The 19,794-nt window shown below is 38.6% G+C and overlaps 1 protein-coding gene across 5 annotated transcripts in view; it reads left to right on the top strand.

Moving 5' to 3' along the window:
- Positions 1-8,270: 8,270 nt before the first annotated feature.
- SLC17A5 (solute carrier family 17 member 5) overlaps positions 8,271-19,794 on the top strand; it is a 34,942-nt gene continuing 23,418 nt past the window's right edge. For 4 of the 5 annotated variants that reach the window (XR_014024580.1, XM_081313490.1, XM_081313492.1 and 1 more), the window contains exons 1-2: positions 8,271-8,454; positions 18,204-18,400. Coding sequence is in view for 4 of the 5 variants with exons in the window: in XM_081313490.1 (XP_081169616.1) it covers positions 8,367-8,454; positions 18,204-18,400 (285 nt within the window). In the remaining variant the exon portion in view is untranslated. Of the gene's footprint in view, positions 8,455-16,126; positions 16,356-18,203; positions 18,401-19,794 lie in introns of those variants that run through there. The other variant, XM_081313491.1, reaches the window with a different exon arrangement.

Raw genomic sequence — 19,794 nt, 5'->3', positions numbered from 1 at the left:
AGGGTGCCCGCTATCGCCTTTGTTATTTGTGTTAACATTGGAGATATTATTGGTAAAAGTACGAAATTCGGAAAGAATTAAGGGTATACGGATTAGAGATCAGGATTATAGATTGAGAGCGTTTGCAGATGATCTGGTTGTTACAGTGACCCAGCCGGAGAGCTCTGTCGTGGACCTGATGGAGATAATAATGCAATATGGGAAGGTTTCTGGATTTAAAGTTAATGTACAAAAAACTAAAATTTTGGCCAAAAACATGACAGCATCGCAAAAGGCCCTTCTAGAAGGGTTAACTGGATTTGAGATTGTCAAAAGGGTCAAATATTTGGGGGTGCTTTTGTCGCCCTCTAATACAAAATTATATAAAAATAATTATGAAAAATTATGGGGAAAAATCCAAAAAGAAATGGAGAGTTGGGAAAAATTGCAATTGTCTTTACTGGGAAGAATTGCAGCAGTGAAAATGAATGTCCTGCCTAAATTTTTGTTTTTATTTCAAATGATACCGATTCTTAAGAAAGATTCTAATTTGGAGGAATGGCAGAGAGGTATCAATAAATTTGTTTGGGCAGGGAAAAGACCACGAGTCAAACTTAAGATCATGCAGGATACTCGTGGTGGTCTTAAAATGCCTAATTTTAAATTATATTATGAAGCTGCTGCGTTAGTAGGTATAAGTGATTGGATTAATTTGACACAAGAGAGATTATTAAATCTTGAGGGCCACGACTTGTTGTTTGGTTGGCATGCATATTTGTTGTATGATAAGAAGGTAGATAATGTGTTTAGAGTGCATATTTTAAGACAGGCATTGCTGAGAGTTTGGAAGAAGTACAGACATAAGCTAGACTGCAAGATACCATTGTGGGCAATTCCAAAACACGCAATAGAAAATATACATGCTGGTTTCAAACATGATGTGACTACGTACAAGGAGATTCTAAACTTGGAAAGAAATGTCTGGTGTTTGAAACCATATAGTCTCTTGCGAGATGAGAAGATTGTTCAGAATTGGTTTCAATATACTCAGCTACGGGCCAGGTGGAAAGAAGATCAGAAAAATGGTTTTACAATGACTGATGAAAATCTGATAAAGCAAATCAGAAATCAGGGTCCAGCACATATTAAACGGATATATCTTGCATTGATAGAGATTGACTCAGAAACAGAACTTGTTAAGGATTGTATGATAAAATGGGCCCAAAATATGCAAGAAGTTATTACAATGGACACGTGGGAAAAGATTTGGGTGAGGAATGTAAAATTTACACAAGCTCAAAATCTAAGAGAGAACTTTTATAAAATGTTTTATAGATGGCATTTAGATCCTAAAAAGCTTGCAAGTATGTATCCGAATTATCAACCAAAATGTTGGAGGTGTGGTGATGAAGATGCAACATATTTTCATGTATGGTGGACTTGTAAAAAGGTTAAGGCCTTTTGGATAAAAATTTGGTGGAATATGCAGAAGATTTTCAAGCAAAGGATAAAGTTTTGTCCGCAACTCTTCTTGTTGGGAATAATTACAGATGCTACGGTTGTGGACACTAAGTTGATGTTGAATTTAATCACGGCAGCAAGACTTTTAATAGGTCAGTATTGGAAGAAAGAGGAACTGCCGACTATAGAAGAATGGACTTTAAAGGTTTCCGACCTGGCAGAGATGGCAAAGATCTCGGCTTACTTGAAAGATCACTCGCAAGAACGTTATATTATGGAATGGAGAAAATGGGTTGAGTACATCCAGAACAAATACAGGGTTAAGAAGTTTCATGTAGCATTTGAATAAGTCTTCCTTCGCTTTCTCTTTCTTTATTTCCTTTTTTTCCTTTCTTTTTTCTTTTCTATATATATTTAATATCATTAAGATTTGTATTATCCTGTATAAGCTAGAGAGTGATGGATTTTAGAGTTTATGGTTGTTAGCATATGTTTGTTTATGATTGTTTTTCTTTTCTATACCTTGTATTTAGCTCTGGGAAGTCGGGGGGGGGGAGGGGGGGAGGGGTAGGGAGGGAGGGAGAGGGGAGGGGGAGGGGGGACTGTTAAAGATAAACTGTATGTTAAAACTTTTCAATAAGTCCGGCGCGCCCACAGAGAACGCCCTCCCCCTGGGGGCCACCAGTCGACATTCTTTGACCGGTGGCACCCTGAGGAGGCCCTCTCTGTGGGAGCGTACTGGGCGGAGGGAAGTTGACGCCGGCCGCAGGTGCTCCCCAAGGTATTCCGGACCCATGCCATGTAGGGCTTTGTAGGTCATTACCAACATATAAAGCACATCTTGCTAGTGTGATATCAGCGCCAGCAGCATTTACATTAACATAAATAAAAACATAGGACAGGAAGGCCTGGAGGAATGTTGTCCATAGGGTCGCGATGGGTCGGACACGACTTCGCAGCTAACAACAACAACAAATAAAAACATATTTTACTTACCATTGCAGGGAGATAATGTAGCATCATTCATCATTTCACAGGCTGTCCGGTAAGTACTATGCACCTCATCATTAAAGTTACAACACACCATGCTACAGCTGGGCAAAACGGGCCTGAATAAAAAAATTTCTTTATCATAACCCCTGCAACAGATTTGTTACATTCTGCTGGCTGGGGCCTTGTGTGAGACCATGTGACGCTAGCTTTTGCAGTTGTTTTAAAAACAGCTTTGGAACCAGAGGTTGCCATCTTCAAAAGACTGCTGGAATTAAATTGCTAGCTGTTCAGACCTGCCTGTACAATCTCTCCTGCACTTCCAATGACACGTCCTTGAGCCTAGCACCTGTCCAGAATCACGGGGTATGACATGCCCAGGCATGTCCCGAACAAGGCCTAACCCCCTTTTTTACTAGCAGACACAAACACGCATGCCCGGATTTGCAGCCCTGACATGCTACTTGCCACCTGGCTGGTTGCCTCTTGTGAGCATTTTAATTCCTTTTAATATTGGCTCAATTGACAAAATATGTGTCTTTAGATTTTTACAAAGGTAAAAACCAGCTTCAGGTTTTAAATGTTTTTTCCCCCTGCATTTGAGAAAATGATTTTAAAACTTAGAAATAAATACCTTTTAGAAAAAAGGGGGTTAAATGCAAGCCCTGGCTGCCTTTTAGGGGCTCCTTTATTCTCAGCTTTTGAGGCACTGATTTTTAAAACTCCACAAAAATTAAAAGCATCATTAGGCTAGAATGATTAGAAATAAAAAGGATTTTTTTTATTTCACAGCTCCCCAAAGTAGGGCTTGTTTCCCAAAAGCACAGGCCTCTGCTAATTATTTACTTTATTTAGCTTATTCTGTTTGTGTTGAATGTCCATTGAATTAGTCTAGGGCACAGGTCTGCAACCCGCGGCTCTGGAGCCACATGCGGCTCTTTCAGCCGTCTCCTGCAGCTCCCAGTCCTCTGCCATGTGCAGTCCCAAAAAATAAATAAAAAGTGGGACTAAAAAAGTTCAACCAATCAATTCAAATATGCAGGGTAGGTGCATATCTCGCCTTGGCTCCACTCTTCAGTCAAACCTTGTTCTGCGCATGCACGCATGTACGCGCATATGCACACATTTTTTGCGGCTCCCAGTTTTTCCTTTTGTGAGGGAACCGGTTCCGAGTGGCTGTTTCAGGTTGCTGACCCCTGGTCCAGGGTTAAGCTAATCATGTACCCAGAGGCTTGACTGCCTTGACTTATTGATGGGGGTTAGGTTCAACACGCCTTGTCTGAAAATAGGGCTGCTAGTGTTACTCTTATCTTGATGGGCTTAGGCCAACACGTCACTTCCGCTTGCCTTATCTGAAAATAGGGCGGTTACTTCTGCATAGGGCTATGATCTGCTGATGTAATCACCACCACGTGGGCTTGTTTACTTTGATGACATCACTGATCAAAAGTGCTGATAATTTTCATTAAAAAAGGTATACAGTATTACTACCCTCAGATAACCAAGCCCTGTGCCTTGAAAGGCTTTAAAGGTGTTAATCAGCACCTTGAATTGCACCCAGAACCTGGCTAGCTACAAATACAGTTCACGTAACAGCAATGATACATGGTGTAATGACAAAGGCTTCTTATGACACTCCCATAAGTAGCATGTTGCAATTATAAGTTCACCAGGGCATGATTGATCTGAAGTGCCTCCTGTTAAAAAAAAAGAGAGGGCAACTGGCACACATGAACTCACGCAAAGATCCTCCTGGTCACCACTGGCATCTATCTGTCAAACAGTAGTTGCAAGTCCAGGCAAACCCCAAGCTGCACACCAGTTCAAATGGAGAAGTGCAACCCCATCTAAGAATGCTGACAATCATCCGCATACATCAGATGCAGAACTTCTGCTTGGAATGTCTGCATCTGTTCTTGACACTTTTCCTAAAAGCCAAGAGAATGAGAGCCAAACTTAATTTTGGAACAAATATATTTCACACGTTGGGATCATTAGGGTCTACTCCTCCTAGTGGTGCTGCTGGATACTGCCTGCCCGCCAGGGTGATATTGAGCTGAACACAGACCAAACCAACGTAGGTCCGGGTGATAAGCCGGTTGGCAAGTTTTTTGTTGCAACCAATATGTTAGATCTACAGCCATATGTGTCAAAAATGCAGACATGGCCCAGATGCTGCATTTGATTGTGCAAGATGGCATTTGTTGATCCAAAAAGCGGACCCTGGGAATAACACTAGGAAGATGATTATTATGGGATCAATACAGAAAAAAAATCTTCTATCCTATAAAGCTTCTATACAGATATAATTATTAGGCAGGGTTATTTTAGTACAGAACACTCATTAAAAATTAGCCCTGTGCCACAAAGTTAGAGATAGAATCCTTTGTTTTTAGCCTTTCAATATTTACAGAATTACACCTCTGGTAAAAAAAAATCTGACATGAGGAATATTGAATATTTTAGTTTACATCAGGGGGAAGCATTTTACATCCGTGCCTGTGGGGCTGTGAGCACACATGAGCCACAAATGGGGTGGGGCTAGTGCCCACATAACACTCACTAGCCCTGCCCCGTTCTTGTATGGCCAGTGCCTGGTTTCCGTGCCCCCTGACGCTGCAGTGGCCACTTTTGCACCTTGCAGTGTGGTGGCGGCCCATTTTTGTGCTCCTGCAGCTCAGCGGCAGCCTGTTTTTGTGCCCTGCGGCACAGCGGTGGCCTGTTTCCATGCCCTGCAGCACGGCGGCATCCATTTTTGCACCTTGCAGCACAGCAGTGGCCCATTTTCACACCCCGAGGTGTGGCGGTTTGTTTTCACACCCCAAGGCAAAGCAGCAGACCGTTTTCACAGCTGAATCGCAGCGGTAGTGTACTGTTTTCGCACCCCAAGGCACAGCAGCAGCCCACTTTCACAGCCAAGTCGCAGCAGCAGCGTACTGTTTTCGACCCTGAGGCACGGTGGTGGCATATCATTTTTGCATCCTGAGGTGCAGCAGCAGCAGCCCATTTTCACACCCCAAGGTGCGGTGGCGATGTTCTGTTTTTGCACCCCAAGGCACAGCCCATTTTTGTGGCCAAGGCATGGCAGTGGAGCGTCCCATTTTTGTGCCCCAAGGTGTGGCAGCAGCCCATGTCTGCACCCCATGGCCATGGCACTAGCACAAGTGAGGGAGTGTGCGCACACTGGCCAACCTGTTTCATGGCCAGAAGGCCAGGGCCCACGGGTTGGGGACCCCTGGTTTAGATAACATGTTGGGCCATCAATTCCCATTCCTCCACTAAGGATTTTAAAAATACAACTTCTTGTATTGCACCTAAAATATTTTTTCCAATTTCTTTATTACATAAAAGGTATAGGTAAAGGTTTCTCCTGTCCAACTGTGTCCAGCTCTAGAGGGCAATGCTCAGGTCCATTTCTTAGCCAAGGGAGCCAGCTTTGTCTGAAGACACTTCTGTGCTTATGTTGCCAGCACGACTATATGTCAAGGCTCATAGGACGCTGTTACCTTCCCAAAGTGCTACCTATCTACTCACATATGCATGCTTTTGAACTGTTAGGGTCTTTAACCATTGAGCACACACCCCAATTTATTATGTATACATCCACAATAATTTTAGAATTATTATTTAAAATTTACATTCCCTACCGATGATGATCCCCACTTTACATCGGGGAGGACTGTGTGGAGAGTTTCCTCCTTTAAATTTCTGGGAGTCTACCTCTGCAAAGATCTTACCTGGAAAGTTAATACAACCCAGGTGGCCAGAAGGGCCCAACAGAGACTTCACTTTCTTAGGGTCTTGTGGACGAACAGGGTAGAACAATGGCTAATGACCCTCTTTTACCGGTCTACTATAGAGAGCGTCCTCTCGTACTGTATTGTGGTTTGGTATGCTGGTCTGACAGCCGCGGATAGGAAAGCATTACAGAGGGTGGTGAGCACAGAACAAGACATTGTGGGCTGTCCCCTGACACCACTGGATGACATCACCAGGGCTCGCTGCCTTGGAAGAGTGAGGAAAATTCTCAGAGATGACTCACACCCTGGACGGTATCTCTTTACTCTCCTACCATCGGGTAGGAGATATAGGAGTATAGCCAGCCGTACCAACAGGCTGAAGAATAGCTTTTATCCATGGGCTGTTAGGCTTTTGAACGGGAAATAATTTTATAAATTTTATGCATGAGTGACTTGTGAGGCCGGTGTGTTGTGCAATTAGCTCACATGGTGTAATAAGATGGAGGGTTTGTGTCACTGTAAGTTGGGGGTGGGGGCATGAAGGGAGGCTCAGCCAATCTCAATGTATACATGATTGTACTTTGACAATAAAGGTTCATTCATTCATTCATCTCAGGTTTTCACCAGTTATATCACTATTAACCATCCCACCATGCATCAGATATTCTTCCGCTTTTTTACATTCTTTAGAAAAATAATTTCCCTTCATATATATAGGCAACTGTTTTACTAACTTTGCTTAAAGAAAAACAATCATTGTTAACAGTGGAATAATTGCACACCGGGAATGGTTTTACCTCCTTATTTTATCAATTCCTCTTTATGTTTTATTTATCATTCTTTGCTTTTCTTCAGTTAAAAAAAAGAGATTGTCAAAAGCACTTAGTAAATTCTAACGTAACTGGAAGGATTTGAATTTATCTTTCTACACCAACACTCCGTCACACTGTCCCGACTGCCTAGTAAATAATTATAAATATTCCATGTGATCTGTCTGGAAAGATAAGGCCTTTGTCCACTTCAACAGAACAGGACATTTTATAATATTTACTAGAACAGGAATTAATTTGTATTTTGGCAGAACTATATTTCTGCAAAAGACAATGGAAAAAGATGAAAAGTCTTCCTCTATAGTAGTTAGTTGCCTTTATACTTTATCTCAGAATGGTATCCTCTAATTTTAACAATTTAACTACTCTGCCTCATTCTTAGCATTTCAGTAAAGTATCAGACTTGGCACTATGCTTTTTCTTTTGTAAATCTATATATTATTGCTTCTTTTACTGCTCTGTTTTTGACGCATGCAGCAATTGAAAGAAGCCAGTGCAAAGATAGAGATTTATCTCATTTAATCCTGTCTTTTGATTTTTGATTGGAACCCACTGTTGATTAAAAAATTGACAGCTATATAAATGTTTTAAATAAACATCTTTTCTAAACAAGAAGTGGTAATGCAAAAAATGACGTTTGTGGAAAAGTATGCATTTGCTATTTTGCATTTGCTATTTATTCTAGCAAATGCTTATCATCGTCTAGAATAAACTTTTTTATGATTATAATTTCTGCACCTTATGTCTTTTGTGAATATGTTAGAAATACGATATTTCATACACAAGCTTTAAAGAACCATCCGAGTTGCTGAGCACGTCTGTAAATGAAAAATTGCCTTTGGACTACACAGAATCCAGTAAAATACAGTATATCCAAGTCCATCTTAGGATCTTCTATTTTGTTAAAAAAAAACTTTTTCCAATAAGTATTTAATTTCTAGCAATCAGGGACAGGTGCCGCCACCTACTGAAACTACGGGCCAAGTCCCTCTTTGCCTCTCTTTGACTTTTCACTTCTACTTCTGCCCCATGAATGCTCACGGGATCAACACATTTATTAGCATTGCAGGTAGGGACACCCTTCGCGGTTTCCACGGCCGATTGCGGAATCCGCAAATCCCGCCCCCCACCTTTCCTTTGACCAAGCAGAAGACGGAATGCCAGTACTAAAGATGGCCGAGTACGGGAAGCGGGCCAGGAAGAAAAGCCGGCCGGTGGAGCTGAATCCTGAGACGAGTCATAATTCTGCCCGCTTGCAGGTCACGTGCTAGAGATCACGTGCCGGCTCCTGGGACTTTGTTTTTCTAGCCCGGGAGACGAGGGGGGACCAGCCGGCGGGGTTCTCTGGAATCCGGAGCAAGGCGATATGCGGACTTCGAAGCCAGAAGAGGCAGAAGACGAGGAGGACCGTGCTCCGCTTTTACTGTCCAACTCTCAACCCGGCGCCAAAGAGGGTAAGAATCACCACTGAAGGAGTCTCTTTTCGCCTCTTAACTTGGTGGCACTGAAGAAAGATCCGTGTTCTGGTGGGCGCCTGGTCACTAACAAAACCACAGTAACCACGGCTTAACCCTCCAAGAATGAATCCCGCTGGATTCAGCGGTGCTAACTCCTGAGTCATTCAGGGAACATGTTGCTATCGGAGCAGAGGCACCCAAAGTGGTGGACGACCGAATTTGAGACACCTGATATTTAGGCAGATGTAGTAAAAGGAAATGTGGGGTGTAAAAGCTCTGTGAGATGTTAGCAAGACAGGCCCACTTCCATCTTCCCCTATTGGGAATGGTCACTAATTCTGTTAAAAAAAAATAGCATAGTTTTGCCTGCAGGTCAGGATGCTTTGTGCCATGATACATTTTCCCATCAGTTTAATTCGTTAGTAGAAGAAGCTGCCTTACATCTTACTGTTGGGTCACTCTAGTTATTGTCTGGTTACTTCCATACATGGCTTCTCTTGTCATTTCCATGTAAAGAATAAATGATTGCAATGTTTTCCCACATGCGGGGCATAATTTGGTAAGGATTCAGAAGACATAACTTCTGTTGCTGGGAAATGCCCAATTTATTTCAACACAAATATTTCAAGACATGTTCATGGTGAACTAAATATAAGTATACACACACAACACATAAACTACATATAATAAAGAAGAAGTCATATTACTTAAGGCTACATAGAATGTGGAATAAAATACGGTTTACTTTTATTTGCTACCTTGTAATTTAACTTGCATTTCCAAATCTATTATAATTTGTAGATCTATAGCCAAAGAGAGGGCTCAAAAGTTGCATATAAAGATAAAATGAGACCAGAATGGGGAAGCCAAGTGCACACCAAGGAAACAAGTGACTCATATAAACCATCTGGCTTTGCTGGATCATCAAATAAATCAGTTAGCATCAAACTAATTTAGGTGTGTTGTCCAAATTCATTCATTGTGGATAATGTTTTAACACCCCCACTTACATTAATTAGTGCCAACATTTTTATGACTATAATCAAAACTTCCACACATCACATTCAGTTAAAAGACAAACTGGTAAGATTGTTCTCAATCACTGTCTCTAGCCTAGGGCCTAAAGGAAAATTATGTGCGAGTTTTTTAAAATATCTCTACCTTTTAAAAAATCTAAAAATATATATTTAGAAGGAGTAAAAAGTCTAATTTTCTGTTTTCAAATTGGGAGGTAAAAATGGTTACTGCAATTTTAACCAAATGGATTACTGCCATAATATAAAATTATAGCATAACTGTTTACTATTAAATGGGTGAAAAAATGGCATTCAAACTAAAAATAATAGTGAACATGTGCTCAGTATGATGGAATTATAAAAGACACAAACATTCTGGGACTGTTTTTCTATTGATAGTAGAAATATGTTCACATGATAGCAGAACTTTAAAATCCTTTCATAAATAATAGCAATTAATTTCAGTTGTTATACCAAAAATAACATAGGAAATTGTTATTCTGGGCAAATCACTTCTAGTAGATTTTCTTATGACCTTAATTTGCATATTAAATTAATGTTAACATGTTCTTTATACCAAGCAATGGAAAAGTATGTAAACATATACAGGTACTCTCCTAACTTTATCTCAAGCACATAATAAAAAAGAAATTTTTATCCCATCAGAGATAAAATGAGGACCCAGTTTGTAAACTGCCCTGAGTCCTTTGGGAATAGGGCGGTATAGAAATTTAAATAAATAAATAAGCAAGCAAGCAAGCTGACTTTGCCCCCCCCCCAAAGCCCTAATAAGCAGGTATATACATAGAATGAAGACTATTGCTAAGCACATTGATTTGTGCTTTAGATTGTAAGCCGCCCTGAGTTTTCGGAGAAGGGCGGGATATAAATGGGATTTTAAAAAAAAATTCAAATACTAATTCTGAAGATGGCAACAAATTAAATCCAATTTTCTCAACAGACAGTTGAAATTTATGTAGTGAAAATCTTGAAGGATACCTTTGTCAAAGTTATTTAGAAGTATTTATACTTTAGTTTGAAATAATGTGAAGGAATGAAAGTAAGAATACCTTCAAAAATATAAATCTCAACTAAGGGAGAAGAGAATTATCCATTATTGTTGGATAATCATTACATTTTCTAGTAACTATCTGCATTAGTTTTCTTAGAATACCGTAGTTTCCGGCGTATGACGACTTTTTAACCCATGAAAATCTTCTCAAAAGTCAGGGGTTGTCTTATACACCGGGTGCTGAAACATTAGGGACAGGGCTGGCTGGAAAACCTGGAGCGGATCTTCCATTTAGTCTGCGCAGGGAAAGCGGGACCAATTGGAGTAGAAGCTGCAGTCTGTGATTTTTTACAGGCTGGGGTCTGGGCATCTTTCCTTCTAAAGTTGAAGAGCAGCTGTAGGCAGGTGGGGAATGCAAGAGCAACTTGAAAGGCAGGTGGAGAATGCCTAGCCAGAGCAGCTGCTTAGCTCTAAGGACACATTTGACTCAGGAACTGGGCGGGCTGGCTGGAAAACCTGGAGCGGATCTCCCATTTGGTCTTTTTTTTAAAAATCCCATTTATATCCCGCCCTTCTCCGAAGACTCAGGGTGGCTTACAATTTAAAGCACAAATCAATGTGCTTAGCAATAGCCTTCATTCTATGTATATGCCTGCTTATTAGAGCTTTCACACACACACCCCCAACAAGCAGCATTATTACAAAGTCAGCTTATTGCTCACAACAATCTGAGTCCTCATTTTACCTACCTCGGAAGGATGGAAGGCTGACTCAACCTTGAGCCTGGTGGGATGAGAACCTGCACTAATTGCAGGCAGCTGGTGTTACTTAAGGCTCTGCGCAGGGAAAGCTTTAGAGTGAATTAGGAAAAGTGAAAAAGTGAATTAGGAAAATAGGAAACGGTTGCTGGAATTGGGTATGTGTAGTTTAACGAAGAGAAGGGTGAGGGGTGACATGATAGCAGTGATCCAATATCTCAGGGGCTGCCACAAAGAAGAGGGAGCCAAGCTATTCTCCAAAGCACCTGAAAGCAGGACAAGAAGCAATGGATGGAAACTACTCAAGGAGAGAAGCAACCTAGAACTAAGGAGAAACTTCCTGACAGTTAGAACAATTAACCAGTGGAACAACCTGCCTCCAGAAGTGGTGAATGCTCCAACACTGGAAGTTTTTAAGAAGAGACTGGACAGCCATTTGTCTGAAATGGTATAGGGTTTCCTGCCTTAGCAGGGGGTTGGACTAGATGACCTCCAAGGTCCCTTCCAACTTATTATTATTATTGTTGTTTTTGTTGTTATTAAAGTTTAATCCACTTGCACTGTTTTATGTTTACATGTTTGATGACAAACAGCCTTATGTTTATAAGTGACAGTTTTCCTACTAAGTACCTGCATGTCATAAGCATTTGAATTAAAATTACCATATTAAAATCAAATCTGATATTTTTTAATTTTTATTTGGTGTCCGTTGGAAGAGGGGTAGTCTTACACGGCGAGTATAGCCCAAACCCTATAATTTAACAGGAAATGTAGGGGGTCGTCTTATACGCCGGAAAATACGGTAGCTTAATTGTTCCTGTAGCAGCTATTATTAAAATAATAAACTTGATCATTATTTTGGCATTCACATAGGACCTGTTTTTAAAATTATCTGGGATAGCAAACAAGAAAGTTTTACCATGATTGTTAAAGTGAAAATTCCAGTAACTATTGAGAAAAATGGGTTGATTCATCCTATTTGAGTCTAGAAATTACTAAAGATAAAATATTACCACTCAAGACTGAGATAGAATACCTTTAGAAGTCAGTAGTCTGTGGAAATATCTGTGATTGGTTTACTAAAGAGTGATAAGTTTCTTCAGGATAGTTTCTTCTTAGAAGATTACTCTTGCTGAGAAACTAACGATAAGATACTTCAGGATAATTAATGTTCTTAAAAGGTCACTCTTGCTGGGAAACTAGTGTTTATCAGAATTCCAAAACATGATGAGAAGTTCTAATACATAAGCTTATTGGCTTTGCCAGTAACCGAACTTTTGAGAATTTACTATATTTCTGCTTCTCCATTCTGTATAACTAATAAATGTAATTCATCAGATTAATCATTAAGGAATAACAGGTTGTAACCTGCTAAATCCATTGAACGACTAAGTGATTGAATGCAGAGATAATAATCTTCACATTTTCCCCCCATATTGTACAAAGGAAATCCAACAACAAAAATAGGTTGAATGCAGTGAAAATTATTGCTTTACAGAATTACCTTCAATATTTCATCAGGTTTTCAGCTAAAATTTGTTTTGAAATTATTGCATAGGTCAATAATTTCATCATTTGTTGGAGTTGAAAAACATATTTCTTCCCATTTTTGCTAAAGTTCTTTTGGAGGAAGATTAACAAATATCCATGTTCGGCTAGTGTTCTTAGTTTGCATTCTAAATGTTAGCTTGCTTTTCTCTGCAATTGTGAATTAAATATTTGCTAGTTATATCTGAATAGTCCTGGGTATACAGATTGAAATCTGTTTTGCAGTTCTGTTGTTTTTTTTTCCTTCCTTGCCCTTTTTTAATTTAACGTTTGGCGAAAATCCTTATATTTCAGTTAATTTGTAGAACTTTCTTCTATTCTTAATTTTTGAGTTTATTTTTACTTTTTTCACCTGGATTTGCTATATTGCCATTTAAATACAAGAATGGCACATTCCTTTTTCTTCTTGTTCTGTAATTTTTTTATATTGAAAGGCAAGTAGTCAAATTGAAAAAGATGAATCTGAAATTGCTTTTTTTGTAAGAAATACACATTCCTCCTAAACATCTATTTTGAAAACATAAGGTTTTTTTAGTTCATATTAAAAAGTTTGTACCATTCAGGGCTTGAGTGGGGTGCATAGAGAATGAATAATTATTTAATTTTCTCCTTTAAAGAGGTAATTTTAACAAATTATTTTTTGTGCAAAGCCTCTCCTTCAGGTCAAGCTCAATTTCTGATAACTTCCTGTCTGTGCATTTTTCTGCCAAAAGTAGAGAAAGATGTTATTCTACGACCTGAAAGACTTTTGAAGTATTCCTTACCAAAGATGGTGATAAGATGGACCATTTAAAAATGTAATAAATTGTAAAATAGAGATATGACATTCACAGGAGCATGGTCTGAAAAAGTTATGTATCTATATAACTTACTTTGATTTTAGATGTAAAGGAGGATACCAGAATATAATCAAACAAATGCAGCATCCATATTCAAAAGAAGGCAAAATTCATTTATGAAGGCAGGTTGAATGGATCACCAATCACCCTTTACATTAAATGTGCACATATAATCTTGCAAAGTATTGCAAATCTGAGAATATAATTGAGGACTGGGAGTTTTGATGTACATGACTGATTTTATCTCTGGAGCAACTTTGTGAGGCACACTGAAGTATTTCTCAGACAACTCACCCCAAAAGCATCCTTGGCTAAGTGTAGAATTGAATCTCCTGCGTCAATGGTTCTAGACCAAAAGCCTAGCAATTAGCTAGGGCAGCAAATTAGCTCAAATTGCTTACTTTGCTTTTGTCCAATAGCAGACAGTTAAACCACATGGCAAACTTCTTTCAAAACTAAGTGGAATTTCAAAATTTGTTTATGGTTATGTGGTTTGGAGGTATAAAAGAAAAAAGCTTAAAGAAAAAAGTTTAAAATAAAGAGGTAATACCTTAGGATATTTGAATGTCAAACAATATGTTTTATGTATAATTAAACATAGCAATACAATGGAAATAGTGCTTATCACAGAAAACTAATTTAAAATACAAAGTCACAATTTAGTGATTGAGAGCACTAGCTTCTAATTACAGTGAACTTATTTTCAGTCAAAGTGTTCTGGACTAAACTTAAAAATGAAAAGTATTTAAATGTTCTGTTCTTAACAACTAGTCTTTGCTTAACAAAGCTAACTGGGAACAGAAACCGTTGTCAAGCAACATGGTTGTAAGTAGAAAAGCCATATACCTGTGCTGTTTAGCAGCAGCAATTCCAGCAGCAGTCATTTAGCTAGGGCAGGGGTCAGTAACCTTGGCTCTTTTATGACTCAGGAATTCTGGAAGTTGAAGTCCACAGTCATAAAAGAGCCAAGGTTGCCTACCCCTAGCGAGGGCCACAGAAATCCTTTCAATTTCCTGCAAGTTTCCCCATTGATTTTGCTTGTGGCAACCTGGCAGGAAAGGTTGCCAATCATGATCATGTGACCATGGGATGCTGCAAGAGCCATAGATACAAGGACCAGTTGTAACTACCTCTTGTTCATCACCGTCATAAGTTTGAATAGTCACTGAGTGATCATTAAATGAGGACCACCTGTAGTTATCAGGAAATAAGTTTCATCCCAGCTTAGTTTTTGAATTAAATATTTACTGAGCATAATTGTTTTAAAAGTTGTCAGCAAATTAGCCCCAAAATTATATTAAAGATTTGTAACTAGTGGTGAAATTTAGTATTTTATGAATGATTAAATTAGCAACTAGGCAGATTCTTATGGTTTGTGCACATTCCTCATTCAAATCTGTGAAGCTCTCCCATGGATGATTTAGGATTACTTGCTGTCAATCAGCTAACACAAGAATACAATTGTGTACTTTTAGAAGAATGACAGGATAAATATGTTCGTACAAAATGTATACATAGAATTTTCTTTACTATCTTACCCTGGTACTAGCACTGCAGTGTAGTTGCAGTATTTATCATAATGTACTTGATTTATTTTTGAGCTTCTAAAGCATTTGCTTGGTTGCTATTGGACACCGAATTCTGGGACTTTGACTCCCTGATGAGGTAGTTTTTATATCTTTCAGACTGCTGTTTCACTCTGTTTATCTAGTCCGCAAGCCACAGTTAACTCTTGAGTTAACAACTTATTAAACAATGTAGTCTTATGAGTCACCATAGATGATTGTCATTTTTATACAAGACAAGATGTAAAAAAAGCATTACAATTAGTGCATTTTTTTAAAAAAAAATCCACCGAAATATGTGTCTTTCTCCTTTTCACTCTAAAACTTCATTTCTTAGTTTTTAACAGCAAAAATTATACTGATAGAACTTTATATGTGTGTGTGGATTGGCGCTGGCAAAATAAAAGCAAGTTCCTTTTCTTTCCATGCCTGTGTAACCCATGTGATTGTCGTTGATTTGTTCACACACTAGCAAATAACGGCTTGTGATGGATAGATCATTGTTGTTGTTGTTAGCTGCAAAGTCGTGTCCGACCCATCGCGACCCCATGGACAATGTTCCTCCAGGCCTTCCTGTCCTCTACCATCGAAGATAGATTGTTACTAAGTTGTAAATAGAGCTAAGAAATATAGATTGATTTAGCTTTAGTACAAAGTAAATGTCTATTTTGTGGGTGTGTACCTGCACACACATCCGCATAGGAAACGATAGAGAATGAAAAGGAATGTTTTTTAAATCTAGAAGGAAATTGCTGGAAAAAAAATGCAGCTGTTCAACAGGATATTCCACACCCAGCAGAGAAGTAGAACTGGGAGGGGGGGAAATGTAAGTGTAATCGGAGAAAATAGCAGTGGATTCAGGTTAGCGTCACTAATGAACAGCAGCATAACAGTGCCATTAGCATTAAAAAGTGTTACGTAATTAGCGTTTTATATGGGAACAGCAAGATCTTATCTGTGAAGAATATTCTATGTCTAGTTTAGACTGCTTGAAAAAATAAACAACAGCTTCCTCAAATGAAGAAGTTGCAGGAAGTTTCTGTTCTGTTCCGATTCTGGAGCATTTCAAGAAATCGGCACAACAGTAACTAGGAAATGATAAAATATGAATATGAAAACAAGATTGGTTGCAAAAACGGAAACTTCCTTAGATGTAAGAGGTAAGAAATTATTTTTGAAGGGTTATTTATATTAAGTGGTAGAGGTCAAAATCCCAAAATGAAAAAAAAGCATTTTGCTATCTTATTTTTCCCCCCAGAGAAAAATAGTATTTTCTTTGTTTTAATTTAAAACAAGATGATGACGAATATGGTAGAGTATATTTGTATATTAGGGCAGTAAGTGCTGTGTTGAGACATATATATCTTCTCAAAAAGGAAGATTGTTCTTCATGTTTTTTTTAAATTGTAATAATATAATTTTATGTTCCTTATTTCCTGTTTATCCCAGTTGGACCCATCCTTGAATAATTGTACTAGAATAACAATAGACTTTACAATATACTTGATTTCAGTTTTGTAAGAATAATATACAGAACATGAAGTTTATAAAAGTTATTATTTGATTGTATTTATTAGACCTTATGTCTAATGTTGACTAGACATGGCATCAAATTTATGTTCTATTCATTTAGTTTTATTTTGTTTTACCTAAAACAAAACTAGGAAGGCTATTGCTAATATTGTGTAATGAATTTTTTAAAATCCAAAGCCCTTTGATTCCCTGTAAAATGAAACCTGCATCTATATGATTTTAATCTTGAATGCATTGGCTTAACGTTCAAGGTTTTAGTTATTTATAAAGGCAAATTCTTTTTTTAAGGCAGGAAGGATTAGAGAAAAAGCAATTACTACTGTGTATGAATAATCATTACACTTTCTAAAATAGCTCAAGTAGTAAATGGGTAGCAATTAATATCATGGTACCACAAATTGAGGTGGGGAGCTACAGATTTCTAGCATAAATTCTGCCAAAAATTGCTACTGGAAAGGGTGTGCTTATTCTGAATTTCCTGAAAGTTTGCTGTTTCAATAATTTTAATCTTTGTAAGCCACCCAGGGTCACTTATGTGAAAAGGAAGGCTATATCAATCAATCCAACAAGCAAATACAATGTATAAGCTAGCTGCAGCTTTTATACTGCTAATGAATACATTATTTTTAAGAGACAGCTGTAAATTCAGCTTAACTTTCAGTTCTTAAGTGTTGCAGTTTGCATTCCTTCTTGTCATCAGTCATCACTAGGAATAATTGCATCATGTCATCTGAGAGGGCTCAAGCAGAGGTCTTTCAACACTTTGAGTCTATGGATAGTAAAATATGATCTCTGGGGAGACAGGAGCCCAGTTATCTAATCTTGTATTTTATATTTTAGAATTCATGTCATATAGAATGCCTTATTTTAATTGTGATGCTTCTGACACCTGAATAAACAAACAGGAGCCAACCTATCACTATGTTTGATAAAATTAAAGCTTCACCAGGAGCTTTCCCTATCCTGATGTATTTAGCTTCTTGCATACCTGATAGCAGAAGCCAGGCCTACAGCTGGTTATCTGCTAGTGGTGACCTTGCTGTCTCTACTTTGGAGGCCTTGATTTTAACCAAGGGAAACTTTGCTGATAAAAACATGCTCATATTAGTAGTCTGGAGATGAGATGGAGACAGGTGTAGAATTGTATCCAAAAGTTTATCATAGTGAATCTAGCATCAGCTCTCCTACCCTCTTTTGTCCTATGAGGATCTATCATAATAATTTACCTCTGTTGATTAAGTCTGTTTTATTGTGAATCAGTTGCTTACTCCCATGTACAGTCTTATTTAATCCACTACTAGGGCTCTTTGATGGAGATAAATGGAGCAGAAAATGCTTAATGTCTTGCTTCTTGTGGGAATAGGCTAATCCTAATGGTGTTGTATTTGGTTAAATATTACAGCTGACCAGGACTATAAGGTTTTGCCTTTGGGAGGAAATGCTGTTAACAATTACATGTTTTCTTTTTCTTTTAGTGCCATTATGGTGTTCTGCTCGCCTCAGTTTAGCAATGTGGGCCTTCTTTGGATTCTTCCTCTTGTATGCACTTCGTGTGAATTTAAGTGTTGCCCTCGTGGACATGATACAACCAAATATAAGCTTGAACAAGAACATCACCTCAAATGTGTGTCCAGAGCATTCTTCCACTTCAAAAGTTCCTCTTAACACTACGGTAATTTTAACAAGTTTATTTTTGAGAATGTGAGTTGTACCTACAGTAATTGTTAAGATCTGTAATAGAAGGCTCGAATGCCAATAGGCTTCTCCAAGTTCTTATTAACTAGAATATTTGTTGTCCTTTCTCAAGAAGAATGTCTTATGTCATATGTTGGTTCCTCAATCTTCCAAAAGATGCATTGTTGTGTGAAAAACCTGGAAAGATGTTCTGCTGTTGTAACTAAGTTCAATAAATAATAATAATAATAACTAATCTATACATTTCTAACTGGAATGTAATCCTGTAAATATAATCAGGGAGTAAGTGGTCAAGGAATCCAAAGGAACTCAAGTCAGAGAAATTTGTATAGGATTGCATTGTATGTCAAGTTTTGGTTTTGAATAAGTCCCCTTATGAAATGTGTGCTATACATAGGGAGTGTAGTGTCTTACTGACTTGGGAAGCTAACAACATATGAAACTTAACATTATCTTATACAGATTTATGATACACTGCAATTATGATGCTTAATAGACTATCCCTTATCTTAGCATGATATATGTCAGGCTCGACTAATACCCTGGGTCAGGGACAGAGAACAGATATATCAGTGATCAGATTTAATATAAGAGACTTATTTTATTTTTGTGCCTTTAACAGTGCTCTTTGGACTGCTAACAAAAGTATGCAATGTCTTATATTTTCAAGCGTGGTAACATAATCAGTTGAATGCATTGATAAAAATGGAAGACAAAGAAGAAAAGGATTTTAAAACAAAGTATATATTATTTACATTATTTAAAAACAATTCTATAGCACTTTCTCTTTGACAAGGTTTTGGTAATGGTTTTTAAGGCCCTACATGGCATGGGTCTGGAGTACCTCGGGGATCACCTGCTGCCGGCGTCAACTTCCCTCCGCCCTGTGCGTTCCCACAGAGAGGGCCTCCTCAGGGTGCCACTGGTCAGAGAATGTCAGCTGGTGGCCCCTAGGGGGAGGGTCTTCTCTGTGGGCGCCCCGGCTTTATGGAATCAGCTGCCGGTTGAGCTCCGGATGGCACCTGACCTCCGCTCCTTCCAACGCGGTCTGAAGACCGACCTATTTGAGCAAGCTGGCCTGGCCTGATGGGGGATGTGCTGGGGTTTTTATTGGGGATTTTTATTATTCTACTGTTTTTAGCTCGGGCTCTTATTTAATTCTTTTTTAATTTTTGTATTCTGTATTTTTTATGTGCCCTGTTCACCGCCCTGAGTCCTTCGGGAGAAGGGCGGTATACAAATATAATAAATGAAATGAAATGAAATGAATTAGTAAAGGTAAAGGTTCCCCCGCACATGTGTGCTAGTCGTTTCCGACTCTAGGGGCCGGTGCTCATCACCAAACAGTACCAAAAAAAAGGGTTTTGTAGT

This window comes from Vipera berus, assembly GCF_964194415.1.
Source record: "Vipera berus genome assembly, chromosome: 1".
NCBI classification, from domain to species: Eukaryota; Metazoa; Chordata; class Lepidosauria; order Squamata; family Viperidae; genus Vipera; species Vipera berus.
Note: the sequence above shows the minus strand (reverse complement) of the source record. Positions and strands in the feature narration are given on the sequence as shown.